General features: G+C 43.3%; 1 protein-coding gene across 1 annotated transcript; it reads left to right on the top strand.

Moving 5' to 3' along the window:
* Nucleotides 1-9,360: 9,360 nt before the first annotated feature.
* LOX (lysyl oxidase) lies at nucleotides 9,361-17,209 on the top strand (the record flags this gene model as incomplete). Its single annotated transcript, XM_080637211.1, has 6 exons — nucleotides 9,361-10,087; nucleotides 10,513-10,621; nucleotides 11,933-12,070; nucleotides 14,250-14,406; nucleotides 16,794-16,889; nucleotides 17,044-17,209. The coding sequence occupies 6 exons, from the start codon at nucleotides 9,361-9,363 to the stop codon at nucleotides 17,161-17,163; spliced, it is 1,347 nt and encodes a 448-aa protein (XP_080493337.1). The 3' UTR covers nucleotides 17,164-17,209.
* Nucleotides 17,210-17,634: the final 425 nt, after the last annotated feature.

Genomic DNA, 17,634 nt, shown 5'->3' with positions numbered 1-17,634 from the left:
AAAGAACTATCAGATGCAGGTATATAAGAGATTTAAGAATTGTATCTACTTGTAAACCAAGCAATCTAGATATGAAGAATGAAATAAAATTGTTGTGGTTTAAGCCCAGTTGGCGACTAAGTATCATGCAGCCAATCGCTCACATCAGTGTGTTACTAACACAGCTCCCACGCTGAATCCAAAACACAGCACTGTAGCAGCTACTAGGAAGAAAATTAACTCTATCCCAGCAGAAACCTGGTGTCCTGGGTTCAGCAGTAGCAGTCATTTTTCTCCTTCTTAGTAGCTGGTGCAGTGCTGTGGTTTTGAGTTTCAGTCTGGGAACAGCGCTGATAACACCGATGTTTTTAGTTGTTGCTAGGTAATATTTACTCTGACCAAGGACTTTCTGAGTCTCATGCTTTACCAGGGGGGAGGCAAAGCTGGGAGGAAGCAGAGACAGGACACATGACCCAAACTAACCAAAGAGGTATTCCATACCACAGCACGTCATGCCCAGGATGTAGAACTGGGGGCAGTTACCTGGAAGGGCTGGTTCACTGCTCAGTAGGGCTGGGTATCGGTCGGCGGGTGGTGAGCGGTTGTATTCACTTCCCTTATTATTTTCCTTATCATTATTATTATTGGTGGTAGCAGTAGTGGTTTGTGTTAAACCTTAGTTACTGGACTGCTCTTATCTCAACCCATGGGAGTTATATTCTTTCGATTTTCCTCCCCATCGCTCTGAGAGCTGGGGGTGAGGAAGAGGGGAAGTGAGAGAGCGAGCTGCATGGCAGCTGGGCTTAAACCATGACACCAGGAAACATGAATCTGGAACTCCATGAAATGTTCTCTTATTGCTATTTTTACAAAGTTAGCTTTGTATTAGAGACAGCACTGCTGCCCTAGCTATCTTTGATAAGATGCATACTAAAATCATGTTCCAAAATTTCTGCCAACATGTTCTGCTCTTACCGTACACTGGACAGTGTTACATTTTGTGAAAGATTTACAAGGACTTCTTCCCCACTGAAGAGGAAAGGAAAATGAGATTTGAAATGTTATCCATTCCTCTCACTTCACACATAGTGTTCTTAATTGCAGAGCAGTCTGGTGAGCGCCTCATTTAAATACTAATTGTTTTCTCAAGTCTTCCTCAGCTTGGATTTACTAGCTGAGGTTTTTTGCTTTTGTGCAAAATCCACAGAATGGAAGATTCATTTTGGAGTCCTGCCACAACAAAGACATGCCTGTGTATGGAACACAAACATTTGCTTTTTCTGATTTTACTTAGGTCTTTCAAGTTTATCATGATAACCCCTTCACAGTATTAAAAAACTTCAATAAAATTCGGTAGTTGTGTCTCAGATGGTAGGCAGTTCTTGAGCTGTCGTGGTTTAAACCCTGTCGTCAAGTTAGCCACACAGTCTACTCCCCCCCCCCCCCCCCCGCCCTTTCTTCCCCCAGCTCCCCCGCTCCCGGAGGGACAAGGGGAAGAATGGAAAGAATGTGACTCCCATGGGCTGAGATAAGAACAGTCCAGTAACTAAGGTATAACACAAACCACTACTGCTACCACCAATAATAATAATGATAAGGGAAATAACAAGGGAAGCGAACACAATACCATGCTTTGAGAAACAGCCCTACCAAGCAGTGAGCCAGCCCTTCCGAATAACTCCCAGTTACATCCCGGGCATGACGTGCTGTGGCATGGAATACCTCTCAGATCTCACATTTTCAATATACCATCGCTCTTACATAAGTACATCCACATCCACACACAGACAGGGAGAAAAAGATCATTCCTCAGTGCATGGACCAATCCCTATAAATCTGTTGAGTCCATTCAGTCCATGATGTCAGGTTCCATCGCTTGTAACAGTCTTGTGGGGCAGGAGAGGCTGTGTGCAGTGTTGAATCATTGCCTGCTGATGCTGATCGTTCCTTTGTTGCAGAACTCGTCTGGTTCTATCAAAGTTCATTCTCTTTTGGGATGATGGTTGGAGGGAAGTCAGGGCCAGTCGCTGGTACCCTGCAGACTTCTAGTTGATGGGCTATAGCAGGCAACAGCGTACAATTGAGTTCATTGTCTGTTTTCCCCTAAAATCAAATCCCCTTGAGGTACACATCAGACTTCCCCATCTTCCTGCATTACCCACCAAGTATATCCAGGTCCCTGAGCAAAAGCAATCCCATGAGTGGGTTTGCCTTTACCTGAAGCAGGAATAACCCAGACTGTCTTCCCCAGCAAATTCTTCATGTGCACCACAGGAACTTTGTCCCCCTCTACAATATGTAAAAGTTCTGACTGGGCCGGGCCAGCCCTGTTGGCAGATCCTCTGGTGTTGACCAACCAGGTGGCCTTTGGTAAGTGTGTATGCCAATGTTTGAAAGTCCCACCACCCATTGCTCTCAGTGTAGTTTTTAAGAGCCCATTGTACTGTTCGATTTTCCCAGAGGCTGGTGCATGGTAGGGGATGTGATATACCCACTCAATGCCATGCTCTTTGGCCCAAGTGTCTATAAGGTTATTCCGGAAATGAGTCCCATTGTCTGCCTCAATTCTCTCTGGGGTGCTGTGTTGCCACAAAATCTGTTTCTCAAGGCCCAGGATAGTGTTCCGGGCAGTGGCGTGGGGCACAGCGTATGTTTCCAGCCATCCGGTGGTTGCTTCCACCATGGTAAGCACATGGCGCTTGCCTTCACAGGTTGGTGGGAGTGTGATATAATCAATCTGCCAGGCCTCCCCATATTTATACTTCAGCCATCGTCCTCCATACCAAAGAGGCTTTAACCGTTTGGCTTGTTTAATTGCAACACATGTTTCACACTCATGAATAACCTGGGCAATAGTGTCCATTGCTAAGTCCACCCCTCGATCACAAGCCCATCTGTATGTTGCATCTCTGCCCTGATGACCTGAAGTGTCATGGTCACAGAATTTACTAATTCTTCTGGATTTTGCACTTGTTCGGTGATGAAATTCCAAAGCACTGGAGGGGCCCACTGACCTAGATATTTGCCCATACTATCCCACACACCCTGCCACTCATGGCTGTCCAGCCTCGGGGAAAATCTCTCAGTCCCGCTATATGATCGTCTAATCCCAGACAAGACCCAAACCTGACTCTGCTTAACTCTTGAGATCAGACGTAATGGTTGTGGACAAAACACACTCTATATGCATGCCAACATGGGGGTCCCCATCACGATCAGCAAGCAGGTCTCAACAATATTAGAAGGCCATTCAAAGACTTCAAAACTCTCAAACGATGCTGTAAACGGTCTGGGGGGGATGCTGGGAGGGTAAGAGAATGTCTCCTTCACAGGTTGACCACCCAAGAAGGAGTAAAAAGATGTGTAATTGCTAAGCACTTCTATTATATGCCTCCCAAAGTGTAAAGGTGGTGACCACACTGGGAACATAAGCCAGATTAGTTTCATGAGCAATGATTTTATTGTATTACAAGTCATTACCATAAAGTACAATGAGACAATAGCCTTAGCCCAAGCCCCACACTTGATAAACACTAACAGAGCAAATACCGGCTGTGAGTAAGGTACAATATGCTGAAACTGTGAGATCAAGAGAAACAACCTTTACAGCCAATAAATCAGCATTGTGACGAGTGACTATTAATCCAAAATGATGAATGCTTATCACAAATACGATTAGACATACTCTGGTCAGATCTGTTGTTATCTCAACCCCTCATGCCCCATGTTGGGTGCCAGAAAGAACTGTCGTGGTTTAAACCCTGTCATCAAGTTAGCCACACAGTCCACTCCCCCGCTCCCCGCCCTTTCTTCCCCCCTCCTCCACTCCCGGAGGGACAGGGAGGAGAATGGAAAGAATGTAACTCCCACGGGTTGAGATAAGAACAGTCCAGTAACTAAGGTATAACACAAATCACTACTGCTACCACCAATAATAATAATGATAAGGGAAATAACAAAGGAAGACAATACCAAGTGTTGAAAACCAGCCCTACTAAGCAGTGAGCCAGCCCTTCCGAATAACTCCCAGTTACATCCCCTGCATGACGTGCTGTGGTATGGAATACCTCTTTGGCTAGTCTGGGTCAGGTGTCCTGTCTCTGCTTCCTTCCGGCTTCCTCTCCTCCCTGGCAGAGCACGAGACTCACAAAGTCCTTGGTCAGACTAAACATTTGAGCAATAACTGAAAATATCGGTGTTATCAGCGCTGTTCCCAGGCCGAAAGTCAAAAACACAGCACTGCAATGAGAAAAAATGACTGTTACTGCTGAACCCAGGACAGAGCACACGCTCTGCTTATGAGGAGAATTCAGGACTGAACTCCATAAACAAAAATGTACTGTTTACACATGCACTGTACAAATCTGATATGAATTTTATTAATTACCTTTGCTAAATTAAAGTAACTAGTGCTTATTACAGGTATTAGTGCACAGATAGTGGGCTCTTTACTTTGCATGTCTTGGATTTCTATTAATTTTTACATGTGATCAGACAACATATTGAAAAAAAAAACCAAAACAAACATTCCCTGGTTATATTACTGATGGTAAGTTTTGCATGACATTGCAACGAATACTTTGAAGACAACAGTTGGGGAAGCTTTCATTACAGTTGCTGACGTGTAATAAAAGAAGTAGCTTCGGTGGATTTTCAAATCTGTGATTGCATTTGCAGTAGCTGCTTGTTTATCTATTTCTTTCAACCTTTTTAGAAATCTCACTTGTTATAGAAACCTTTGGGAGACCAACAAAAAGCAAACAGAAAAGTTACAAAACAATAATCAGAGATGAAACACAGTATAAATTCAAGAAGGGATAGGCTTTTTAATTTTCACTGTTCTTTTTAAAAACCTAGATTCACATAGGAAACCATGTAACTACATTCTGTGAAACCATTCATATCCACACATCAACCCTCTAAACTTAAAGCTATTAAAATCTCATTGCAAAACCCTGACTTGACAAAAACCCCACTGACATCAGAAGGCTTTTGTCTTGAGGTCTCATGCAAGAAAAGAACAATAGCTATCTCAGGTCCTGTAGCTGCTTTTCTTGATAATGCTGTCAGATGCTGCAGAGAAATACAAGTGTGCCAAATTTCCTTCATTGTGCATAGATATGCACAATACAGTAGTTCTACCCAGATTATATAAAACTAAGAAACTACGAACTAATTTGTAATGCAGATAGAACCCCCCCAAATATTAGAAAGTGGACAGATGGCATATTGGTTGATAATTTTTAATTGAGGACATTACCTACTGATCAAATTCTAACAATTTTCTTTCTTCAACAAAATAGCAAGTCCATTGAAGCAACAAAAATCTATGTGTTCCTTTATAAATCTGGAGCACAAAAAAGCCTGAGTTTACACATGCACTTGGTTGGGGTTGTAGAAAGCTTCCTGATTAGAGACTTTAAAATCAGACCTACAAATGGTAGTTAAATTTAACAGGAAGATTAACTTTCGTGACAGTAAAGTCATACAGTCTACTTAAAAAACTGCTGTCACAAAAAGTCTATGACCCTGGTCTCTAATTAAGTTGGTTTGTTAAAAAAAGTCTTTACAGACCTGAATTGAAAATAGTCAGTGATCTTAGTTTCTAGTGAAGTTCACATGCTGTAAAGCATATTTTAACATCTTAATTCCAGCCATTAAGGAAAATTCACTGTAATTGGGAACCTTTCAATCCAATGCACTGACAAGTGAGTTTCTAAATAAAAATATCTGGACCTGCTGTAAAATGTGTTTCAGAAAAATCCAGTGTTCTACTGTTCAACAAAGTTACCCAGTTCCGAATATTTGAACGAAAAAATGGCAAGTTATAATAACTATAATTAAAACCTGCAAAACAAGACAAATTTAAATAATCTGGATGAAACTAAATGTTCACATAAACAGAAAAATCAGAGTGAGTTCACTGTCTACTCACCCATAACTCAAATGAGTAAAATAAATTTTCACAGTTACAGAAAGCTGAAACCAGCCACTACTCTTCAAGCTTTTTCTCATAGTGACTCCTCATTAATCAACCCTTCAATCACAAATATCTTTCTTCGAACATGTACTCAGACATGCCAAATTCAAATAGTTTTTCTTCTGTTTGGGGCTTTATTTTATTTTTTTTTTTTGAGGAACAGGTTTATCTTTCTTCCATTTTTAAGATTCACAACTGCTGTTTAATAGCAGTACATACATAAGGAGGACTCCAAATGCTCCACATTTACACATGGAAGACATTTTTCCTTTGAAGGAGGGGTGCAACAATCTACTAATTAAATTAAAATATAAAATACTTCCTAATCTTAGATTTTGAGAAATTACTGTGATCATTCACTGGTATCTGGTGAGGGAAAATATAATTTCTCAGCTGATATAGACTGACTTTATTTCTGTACGTGGCAGAAATCAAAGTCCCCAGTGCAACTAGTACCCCGGCATATCAGTCACTCCAGCCAAAACAGAAAGAGGTAGGCTAAGAAAGAGGTAGGTTAAGTAAATTAGCTGTGATCTAGTGTCAGAACTGGGCTTTACCATATTAACCACATGAGAAAGCTTAATACCAGACTACTTGACAGTTTTTAGGGTTTTTTTTTTTAAGCAATCACAGTACCTGATGTTGTTTACAAGTCTTTTAAGATATGGCAAAGATTTTCACCTCTGTACCTCTGGTCACAGACACCAAGTGGGCTTTTTGACAGTCTGGGCAGACTCAAGGTATTAAAGCGATGTATAGTTAGGCAACCTGTGAAGAGAGGACAGTAGTTCAATGGACATAGACACCTAATGATAAGAGAAGGACATGACTCTCTAGGGATGCTGACAGTGCTTTTCATGCTTTATGAAACCTAAATTAATTAACAAATTAAACTCGTGCTATGGAAAAAAAGGCGAACAGTGTTAACGGCTGATAAATGGTCAGGAGTAGCCTTCTCCAGTTTCATGAAAAATAGTTACTTAATCAGAAAAGAAAAACAAAACAAAAAAAAAAATAATAAAAAAAAATGGCCAGAATCCCACTGTGTGGAAACATTGTCTAATATCACACATTGGACAACAACCTTCTGTTTGTAACACTAGTAAAATTTAGGAGAAGATTAGAAAGACAGAAACCTTGTTCCTTCAGTGTTGCATTTTCCCTATCTTCAACCTTTCCACTTTACTCAGTCTTAGTCACTTATTGTTCCAGGCAAACCTTTAAGTGGAGAACAATATTTTAAAAGCCACAGTGAGAAAAAACGAGCCAAAAAGAAGCCTGCTAGTATGGTAAAAAAGAGAATCCAAACCCAACCACCTCTGTAGCAAACTGCCCAGACTAGGAGTAACTGGAATGTCAGGCACAACCCTCTTGGGAAAGACATCAGTTACTGGTCCTGCTCAGTCCAGCAGATACTCCCCACCATCATGGTGACAGCTAACAGTGATAACAAGCACCCACTTCGCTATTGGGACTATTCCCAAGTAAGAAGACTTTGTTCTCTTTGATGCATCCCTGGCCTGTGCTCCTCAGTGTTCTCCGGGCGGGGAATTTTTACAGTGAACTGCTGATTCCGCAGCGATTTTAACCCTGCAGATTGTTAGGGTGACTGCAGGGAAGCAAACAGCGCTTAAGGAAGTCCACTAGGCTGCACACTTGCCTGCAGCACAGGTCTCCCCAGATCAGGAGCAGAGTAAGCAAGCCCAGCTCGACGAGCAGCCACTGCCAGCCACCGTTCGCAGCCTCCGATCCGCTAGCACTTGAAGTAATATTCAATTACAGTAAACTACAATACAACAAAAATGACAGGAGAATGTACCAAGCACATCAAAATGCAGTGGCATCTATTTGTTCAGCCAGTAGCCTGCAGACTGTCAACCTGACCTGGGGAAGCCAGCAGCAGGAGGAAAGTGCCTTGCATCTGCCTCGGGAGGGTAAAAACTTCTTCCAGCCTGGACTGATGGCTTTTGGTAAGAATAGCTTGAGAAATACCCTCACCACCAAACTTCTGGTGAAGGAGAACTTTTGTGTATTCTCCTTCATTCCTTTGCAAGGAATCATAAGCAAACAGTCCTTGGAAAAATACACCCAAAAGGAATTCTGGCTGAAATCCATGGACCTTAATTCGTTTGTCTTGCTGGGTGATTGGACTTATCAAAATACAGGGCTAATGAACTCTTGTAAAAGCAGGAAGGGAGGAAGAGGCTTTCGGGCCACAGTGTGCTCCTCTCCTCCGTCATGGTTTTGGGGAGACGCTGCCCCAGCCAGATTTATTTGTTCTGGTGACGGGGCTAAGCCTCTCCCATGTGAAATTTCACTTTTCAATGAAATCTTACTCCGGGAGCAGCACCGCCAGCATATTTAATATGTGACTCATACGCAGAAACCCAAAAGTCAATAGTCAAGAGTTTATTTGATGGAGATTTTCTCCTAATTAAGAGGTCATTAAGGGGATCCGACTGTTACTCAGCGCTGAGACCGAGGTCCCCAGCAGCTGCTCCAGCCCGGGAGACAGTTGCCGGCCAGCACATTTTCCAGAAACATGTTTCCTCTCTCGCTAGCGGCCCCTTCCCCCTCCCCGCCACCCCGTTTCTAGTCTCTCCAGCGCTGATGAGCTAATAGCATTTTTCCTTTGCATATTTTGGCGCTGCTCCACCGCATACTCTGGCAGACTACGTGTGTCTGAGCGCGCCCGCCCGCCGCAGGCTCGGCGCGGATAGGGGCGCGGGGGGGCAGCAAGGATGGATGGATGGATGGATGGATGGATAGAAGGAGGGAGGCGGGGAGGACGGGCGGCGGGAGGATCAGGAGCCCCCGCCGCCGTCGCCGCACCATCCCGCGCCGCCCCGTCCTCCCTGTTCCCCCGCGCGGGGTGGGTGGGGGGCGGCCGTGGAAGAACTGTCAGGGCCGCACGTTTCCAGCCGCATTACGTGAACAAATGGCGGGGGCGCAGCCAGCGGGGCTTGTGTAACTTTGCGAGCGTGCCAGCGAGTTTTAAAGTCCCTGGTCTCTCCTCCTCCTCCTCCTCCTTCCCTAGCTCCAGACACTAGCGCGGGCCGGAGGATGATGAGAGGCTGATTGTTTGCTCCGGCTCCCTATTCGCATCCCCTCGCCTATAAATACTGGTGAGAAGAAAAGCCGCTCCCGCCGCCTTCCCCGGGCCGGGTTTCCTTCTGAACGGCCTGGCCTCCCCGATGGCACCGCCCGGGTGCTGCCGCTCTTGAGACCCCGCTGCCCGCCTAACCGTTCCAGAGCCGCAGCCCGTTCCCCCCGGCGTCCCCACACTCCCCCGCTCGCCTTCCTCCGCCCAGTCCCGGCCAGGAAAGCGCCCCCTTTTCTCTGCTCGCCACCTCGATTTCGCCCGTTTCTCCCCTCCGCCGGCACCCAGGAAAGAGGAGAAGATGCATTTCGCGCCGCCGGGGCTCCTGCTCGCCCAGCTCCATGCTTGCATCTACTGGAGCTGCCTGTGGCCCGCCGGCTGCCAGCAGCCGCCGCCGCGCCGGGACCCCCCGCCGCCCCCCGCAGCCTGGAGGCAGCGGATCCAGTGGGAGAACAACGGGCAGGTGTACAGCCTGCTCAGCCTCGGCTCCCAGTACCAGCCCCCCCGGCGCAGGCAGGCAGCCGAGGCTGTTGGCAGCCCCATCCTGCTGCTGCGGAACAACGGCACTCTGCCGCGGAGAGCCGCCTCTCGAGCCGCCGCCGCCGCGGAGACCCAGCCCGCCGCCGGCAGCCGGGGCAGCTCCGGCGCCCGGCACTGGTTCCAGGCGGGCTACCAGTCTCCCTCCGGGGGCCGCGCCTCCCCCGTGCCGCTGAGCCAGAGCTCCGCTATCCCGGCGGCCACGGGGGCGGCCGGGAGCGCATCGTCTGGGGCGTCGAGACCCGGCACCTCCACCAGCGCCGCCGGCGGCACCGGGACAGACGGCAGCCGGAGCAGCGCTGGGGCCGGCGACCTGCCTCCCCTCAGCAGCTTCAGATCCGGGCGGGAAGATGTCATGGTAGGAGACGACCCCTACAACCCCTACAAGTACACGGACGATAACCCCTACTACAACTACTACGACACCTACGAGCGGCCCCGTCAGGGCAGCAGGTACCGACCCGGCTATGGTACCGGCTACTTCCAGTATGGTAAGAGCCCGCCTTTGCTTTCCCTTCCCGTCCTGTCCCGTGCCCCTCGCCGGCCCCGGCTTCTCGGTGCTAGGGCGGCGCGTCCCGCAGGGACACGGTGCGGGGTCTACGGTTCTGCCAACTGCTCCCTCCGGGCAAAGCCCGATCCAGCAGGGATTTGAAGGGCTCCCGGACTGCCCGATCCCGGGAGGCAGCGGTCGCCGGGGCTAGAGGGGACGGCGAGGTGCGAGAGGGACGGTGGGGAACCCACCGCAGGGGTCCGGGCGTCGTGCTTGTGGTGCGGGCTTTGAGAAAGAGCGCGGCCCTAATGGGTGGCAGGGTCCGTAGCAAAGCGACAGCTTCTAACAATTGGGGTGGAAGCCAAGAATTTGCAGACGTGTCCTGGGTTGATCTTGCTGTTATGTGGTTGGTTTGATGAACTGCAGGTCTCCCTGACTTAGTCCCGGATCCCTATTACATCCAGGCGTCCACATATGTCCAGAGGATGTCCATGTATAACTTGAGATGTGCTGCCGAGGAGAACTGCCTGGCAAGGTAGGCATAGCCCCGGCTTTTGCCTGTTGACGGTGGGTTCTTGTGCTCCTGCACCCACCGCAGAGTGCCCGAGGACTCGGTGGAGAGTGGAGACAAGAGAGGCTGGAGGGCCCAGGAAATGTACCCCAGGTTTTAACCTTCTTATGAGCCTGTAGCAGATGATGGGATGTGCACGTAAGAAAACAATACAGCCGTACCAGAGAGACACACACCACGGAAGAACCTACGTTTTGTGAAGTTATATTGCACGTTTCTGTTATCAGACTTTTGAACATACCTGAATTTTGCAAAATGGAGGCACCTAAAAATATCCACTTGAATTTGGTGATTTTCATTCCCTTTCTCTAATCCAACGAGCTCATATTCTACTCCATTAAAAATAGGAAAAAAAGAAAAAAAAAAAAGGAAAAAAAAAGAAAACCCAAACTATTCTTACCAGCACAAGTTAAATTATAAAATGCTAATTGTTTCTGGGATTGTGCCTTGTAATGACTCTTAAGACTAAAATCTCCCTGAAAAAAATGTTTCAAAGCGTTTTAATGGGTTGAAATAATGGCTTTTCTATTATGTTGGGTCCTGTCCAGTTGGCAAAGTGGGATTTTTTCTGTTTTGATTGGAAAGAAATCAACATAGCTGTTTTTAACCATTTTAAATTGTTTGATACCTTATCATGCAAAACAGATTTACTTATTTATCAGCATCATTAATTGATGTCAGGCTGTTTCCAGGGTCATGCTCTTTCTTCACTTGATGGAAAAAGAAAACATGGCATAAGAAGCAGGTGGTTTTTTATGCTAATCTTACAGTGAAGATTAATTGAAATGTTCTTGCCTGCTATCAATTGATTAAAATATTCCAGCATTTAAAATACTGTAGATAAAGGCTATGTGAAATAAGGAAATAAAGCCTAAGGCATATGTATGTTTTTTTCAACAGAAACAAACATCTGTTGTGTGATCTTATGCACACAGTGAGTTCCTTTGGTTAGCAGCCATTAATAAAATCGTGGGTTTCGTGCCATCAGTACCACCAGTGACTTTACATCTAAGTGGTGATCTGCCTCAAAGACAGAGGTAGAGTCAGTGGTCAAACTTCCGTTTACATTATTAGAAGCAGATTTGAATCTTATTCAAGTCTTGGTCTGGCACCAGACGCTTCTGAGTATGTTATGTGGCATTCTTGTGTGTCTTCAATGTATGAGCTTTAAGGAGGCTGAAAAGATCGGTTACTTCTGAGACCACATAAGGTGTTTTCTTCATGCGTTTCTTGCATATACTTACATCTTTTTTTTTTTTTTTTGCATTATTACAGCTCAGCTTATCGAGCAGATGTTAGAGACTATGACAATCGGGTGCTCTTGAGGTTCCCCCAAAGAGTGAAGAATCAAGGCACGTCAGATTTTCTGCCCAGCAGACCCCGTTACTCATGGGAGTGGCACAGCTGTCACCAGTGAGTGAAGTGCTCAGTATGGTACCTTCTAATTGTCTTTTTCACTAGCAAATTGCCACTCTAAAGGTGACGTTTTCTAAAGCTGCAGTGAAGCAGGGGGAAGCCAGGGGGAAGCTATGTAGCCACCTGAAAACAAAATGGATAAGAAGCTTACCCATAAGTATAAAACTCTCGCAAGTATAAATTCATTATAATTACAAGGCTCAAATCAGTTTTGACAGTGGCGCCTTCTCTTCTGATTGTAGTCCAGTTACATTTAAGTGGAACCAGCAAATAGAAGTCCTAATCATGGTAAAATAACTGTGCAAACCCTAAAATGTACCTTTACTACATGTTCCCTATAATATATCATTGTAAACATTGAACCATACTTCTTGACTTATATTTAATGGGTTACTTCTTGACAACAAATGGTCTGGTCAATGTGAAAAAGAAGGTAATGAGTTGACTGTTCCCATTATCAGTATCCTTCTTGTATGATACTTTCACATGGCAGTACTGCCCTAGAAATAGCAGAACTGCTGGACACATGGCAAGGCAAATGTAGTAGGACATTTTCAGCATTTTAGGAGCAGGTTACACTGAAGACTTGCACCTTTTCAGAAAGTTCACATGCAACAGTTTGCAGGTTTGTTCCAATTTTTGCTATTTTGTAGCAGGACCAATAGAAAGCTTACCTTACTCCCACTTACTTCAAATACAATTCTGCTGTTATGGGTATTATTCTAGTTAAAAAATAATATGTAATGTGGTCTTGATCTAAAGGCACCTAAAGTCAGTGAAGTATTTCTCTCTAGCTTCAGAGGCTTTAAGCTTTGAATGAAAAATCAGGACAATTACAGAAAATTCTTTTTAAAAAAACCCCGTCAAATATTGCTAGTTTATAAATCTTGTAAGGATAAAAAAGCTAAAACTAAATCAACCCAAACAAAAAAGCTCTCATAAATACTTTAGTTAAACCCCATCCCTGAAAAAGAAACCACCACCAAAAAACCCTTTAACCCTGATGCTTACAAAATTGATAGATGAACGAGATGGATAGAGAGCAACTGAAATCTTCCATTTGTTAAAAAGCAGTTCTACTCTGCCATGATCATTATCCAGATGCAAAGTGTCCCTGATGGTGATTCAGTTCTTGGACAGAAAATACACTGCCCATAAAGAAAAAAAAAAAAAAAAAAAGGCATTTCTTGTGATCATTTCCATGAGAGTGAAACAAGCTCATTTGGAACTGAACTGTAACTGCCATTTAGCTTGGCTAGCCACCAGACTTCAGTGTTAGTCATCATCATCTGAGGACCACTTTTAGTGTTCCTGACATGCGTGCTTCATTTTAACAATATGTTTGAATTCTGTTTAATTATATCTTTCTCGTATAACTCTTCAGCTGAAGGCATTTTTAAATAACAGTAGCCAGATGTTGCACAGACATCTGTGCAGGTAGACGGTACAAATTTAGTTTTTCTTGTGTCTGAAAAAGTGAAATTAAGAGAATAATAGCCGTTCAAGTTCATAGTAGGAGCTAGAAATCTGTGTGACAGCAAGAAAAATGCATCACTGTGCCCAGATCCAAAATATACACACTTTTGAAACAGAGACTACATTGAATATAATCTACAAAAATTGACGCCAGATGAGATCTGCATTGTCAGTACGCAGAAGGTGATTTCTTTATGCAGATTTGGTTTTGCTAATGTTATGAATGTATCATATTGATTGAGGGCCATGGAAACGTGAAAGTGAATTGTTGAGTTTTTACTATCAAGTAGAAAACTTCCCTGGAATTTACAGAATATAAGGTAAGCATTCCTAGTGAAACTCTGGCTAAGGGCAGTTATAAGATGTACAATTCAAATACGAACTACTTAATACTTGTTATTGTTATTGGAAAAAAGCTGAAACAGGAAATTTTGGAAAAACAATGGTGCTATAGAGTCTTTCCCTTTAACAAATTAAAATCTATTATTTATTTATATATTTATTTTATAGTCATTGAAAATTGAAGTAAAGGAAATAAAACTTACCTGGATGTCAGGTAATAGGAAATATCCTACCACACAAGTTCTGTGCAAAAAATAAAATTTCACCACATCTAACAGAAGGTAGATCAAATAGGAATCTGTAAAATGTCATTGAGAACATCTGATCCATCTTTAATAAAGTATCTATGGTTTAACAGACATTATCACAGCATGGATGAATTCAGCCACTATGACTTGCTGGATGCAAGCTCACACAGAAAAGTTGCTGAAGGACACAAAGCAAGTTTCTGTCTTGAAGATACCTCCTGTGATTATGGGTACTATAGACGGTATGCATGTACAGCACATACACAGGTAAGAGTTGGTTTGGAGACAATCAAGTTTATTTTCCCTCTCTAATTTATCTTCAGATATTTTTTTCTACCAGTCACCTCCTGGCCTAAATTATCTGATGCCCTAACTAGCTCTGAAATTTTCCATCACAGCAACTTTAAGTCTTCACAATTTGCCCAAGTGCGGCTATGTGGGTGTCTGATTAAAATGCAGGGACACTTACTAGCCTAGCATCACTGGTAAGTGAATGGTATTAAAATACATCACAAGTTCTTGTGGTTATAGGACAGGTGAAGGGAGCTAAAGGAAACCTGAGACAGAGTCAGTGAAGAAGTCTTTTCCAGTGTGCTTGGCTGGTGGCAGAATTCACGTGTAGTATTTTCCCCCTTGCAGAGCATGAGGCTGCAAGTTGCTGAATGCCCTTAATACCTGTAGCTTCTGGCTGGCAGTCCAATACAGAAAACATACAGCATAGCTTTATGCATGTGTAGAGGGTTGTTGAAGAGAATGGCAGCCATGAGACAATTACGATGAGTTGTATACAAAGTAAACCAAGGTGTTAGAGCTCATTCAGGGAATAGATAAAAAATATAAATGTACCATTATGATATGATACAAATCCATGATAGGCTCCTACCTTAAATACTGCATGGAGTCTGGTCACCACTTCTCGAAACTGCTACAGAAAGGCTTAAAAACCCAAACCAAGCAACCCTAGGAGAACAAGGATGATCAGCAATGTAGTATAGCTACCACAGTAAGAGATTTCATAGACTAATTCCATTTGGAAAACCAGAAAAAAATACCAAATCTTGAGTGGCCCTGTATGGAAAGAGGAAATTGTTGATATTCACTGTTTCTCACAGTATAGGAATTTAAGGATATCCAAAAGAACTGTCAGACAACAGCATTAAAACAGTGAGGAGAGCTTTTTCGACACATGAATAAAGAATTAAATGCCTTGCCATGGGACGTTGCAGACAACTAAAATACCTACATGTGTTAAAAAAATTAAATAAAGTAATGGAGGCTCTTAAATAAAAAAATCTGATGGTACCCCATATCTTGAATACAGTTAAATGCCTAGTAAAAGGAATTTGCCTGGGTAAAGGACATTATACATCCCATTTCTTTTGTTCTTTTCTCCTCAGCCATCTGCTGCTGACCACTGTTAGAGACAGGACACTGAGCTTGATGGATCTGTGGTTTAACTCAATGTGGCCAAACTTACACATAAACTTCTGCAGTTTTTAATCTAGGAGGTAGTTATTTTATTGCAGAGAAAGGACAGCTATGCTTCACTGGCTGACGTGTCCACATTTGAATTTTAAATATAACGAATGATCTGTAATACATAAAGGCTTTGAAGAGGTTTTATAAATATCTTTCCTCTTTCTGGAGACTATGACATCTAACTAAGCAACATACATATTTTACAGCTGGAGTATTTGTGTCACTAGAATCACGGCTGTGTCAGCGTTTCCACTGGAAGGCCATATTTCAGGGGTTTGTAATTGTACTGTAAAACTTCCCTCCAGCCTCAGACTTGGCACATACATGTGAGAGTCTGAGCTGATCACCAGCTGGGTCAAGAGGGAATTCCTGCAGGACCTGGGTTTTGTGCACCCTGTGTGTTGCCAGAACACTTCAGCTTTGCATAGAGCAATCTGTATCAGCCATGGTTAAAAGACACCAGATTTAAACCACCAATACATTCCTATATGAGATTCTTACTGATGTTTGTAATAGCAACCAAGTTTTCAGAAAAGATTCATCTGGAAGAAAGGCTTTCAGTTCTCTCAGATTCTTGTGTCACTGTTTGTCTGAAGAGATGTTTTTTTTCTGTGCAAAACTCAATGTAAAAGTGGCCCTACACTCTACTATTCAAAGATGGCACTTTGGCAGAGTACATCCATAGCAAAAAGTTGCATCATTTCTAAGGGTAGAGATAGGATCAAACACGATGATCAAGCTGGTACTCCAGGATCTCAAAAGCTATTTACTTGTGATTTATAGATATTTAGGTCCAGCCTTTGGGCGGTTTTAATTTTATTCTTACCTTTCATAAAGAACAGTAACAGCATCCACAATATTCACATAAAAGGAGTACTGTGACAAGTGACAATATAGATAAAATACAGTTATCTCACAGATGAACAACTATCAATAGTATAGGTGTTTCTTACGCAGCAGTAGTCTAGTGCTGTCCATAAAGTGATATGTTAGACTTTCATGTTCTAGTTTAGATATTCAACTAAAATGCCAAGGACAAATAAGCCTAATTTCCTAATGTAATTTTCTTACTGAAATGTGATGGTTAAGTGAACTTCAATCTGAGTGCCCCTAATGTCTAGAATGTTACTATTCCTAATGATTTTTTTACATCCATCTTAACTTCATTTTTTTAGGGACTGAGCCCTGGCTGCTATGACACTTACAATGCTGATATAGATTGCCAGTGGATTGATATTACAGATGTAAAACCCGGAAATTACATTCTGAAGGTAAGGGTATTTGGCAGTGGGGAGGTTTTGATAATTTTATGGTGTTTTTTTTTTTTTTTTTTTCAAAGAAGCAAATGATATGCTTATGCCCTTCTGAATATAAGTTATCAGCTCAAACCTGTTAGTAGACAACACTGTGCTTTCTCCCCTTCAGGTCAGTGTAAATCCCAGCTATTTGGTACCTGAATCCGATTACTCCAACAATATTGTACGCTGCGATATACGCTATACAGGCCACCATGCATATGCCTCTGGCTGCACAATTTCACCGTAAGTACATTCCTTTCTTTTTGCAACTGCTTTATATTCATAGTACTGAAGTTCACAAACATATATAAAGCTTAGGCATTTACTTTAGATGGAAAAAATAACTTCCACCATTAATTCTAGTGACACTGGTTTCTTCAGTAAGTTGTTTCTTGGGTTTCAGGATCTAGTGTGTTAATTCAGGGTTCAGATGGTATTTTTCAAAGGTCTTTTTTGGCAGGAATGATGGGAACGGTTGCTTTGCTCTTGACAACTGCAGACCTTTCAAATCCTGACCTCTGTTAATTAAACAATTTCTGTAGGGGTAGAACTGCTTTTTAAAGATCTAGTCTAGAAAAGCAATCATAAGGGAGAATTTTGGTCTTGCCGTTGTGCCATCAGGATATATAACTCTTTCAAAACTGCTGCTGTCTGTGCTGCTAGGTAACTACCTCTGGTCCACTCTGCCTTAGTATTTGCACTAAAACCTTTCTGTGCT

Source organism: Psittacula echo (genome assembly GCF_963264785.1).
Source record: "Psittacula echo genome assembly, chromosome: Z".
In the NCBI taxonomy this organism is placed as follows: domain Eukaryota; kingdom Metazoa; phylum Chordata; class Aves; order Psittaciformes; family Psittacidae; genus Psittacula; species Psittacula echo.
The sequence above is the reverse complement of the archived record's forward strand: the minus strand, read 5'-3'. Positions and strand labels throughout refer to the sequence as shown.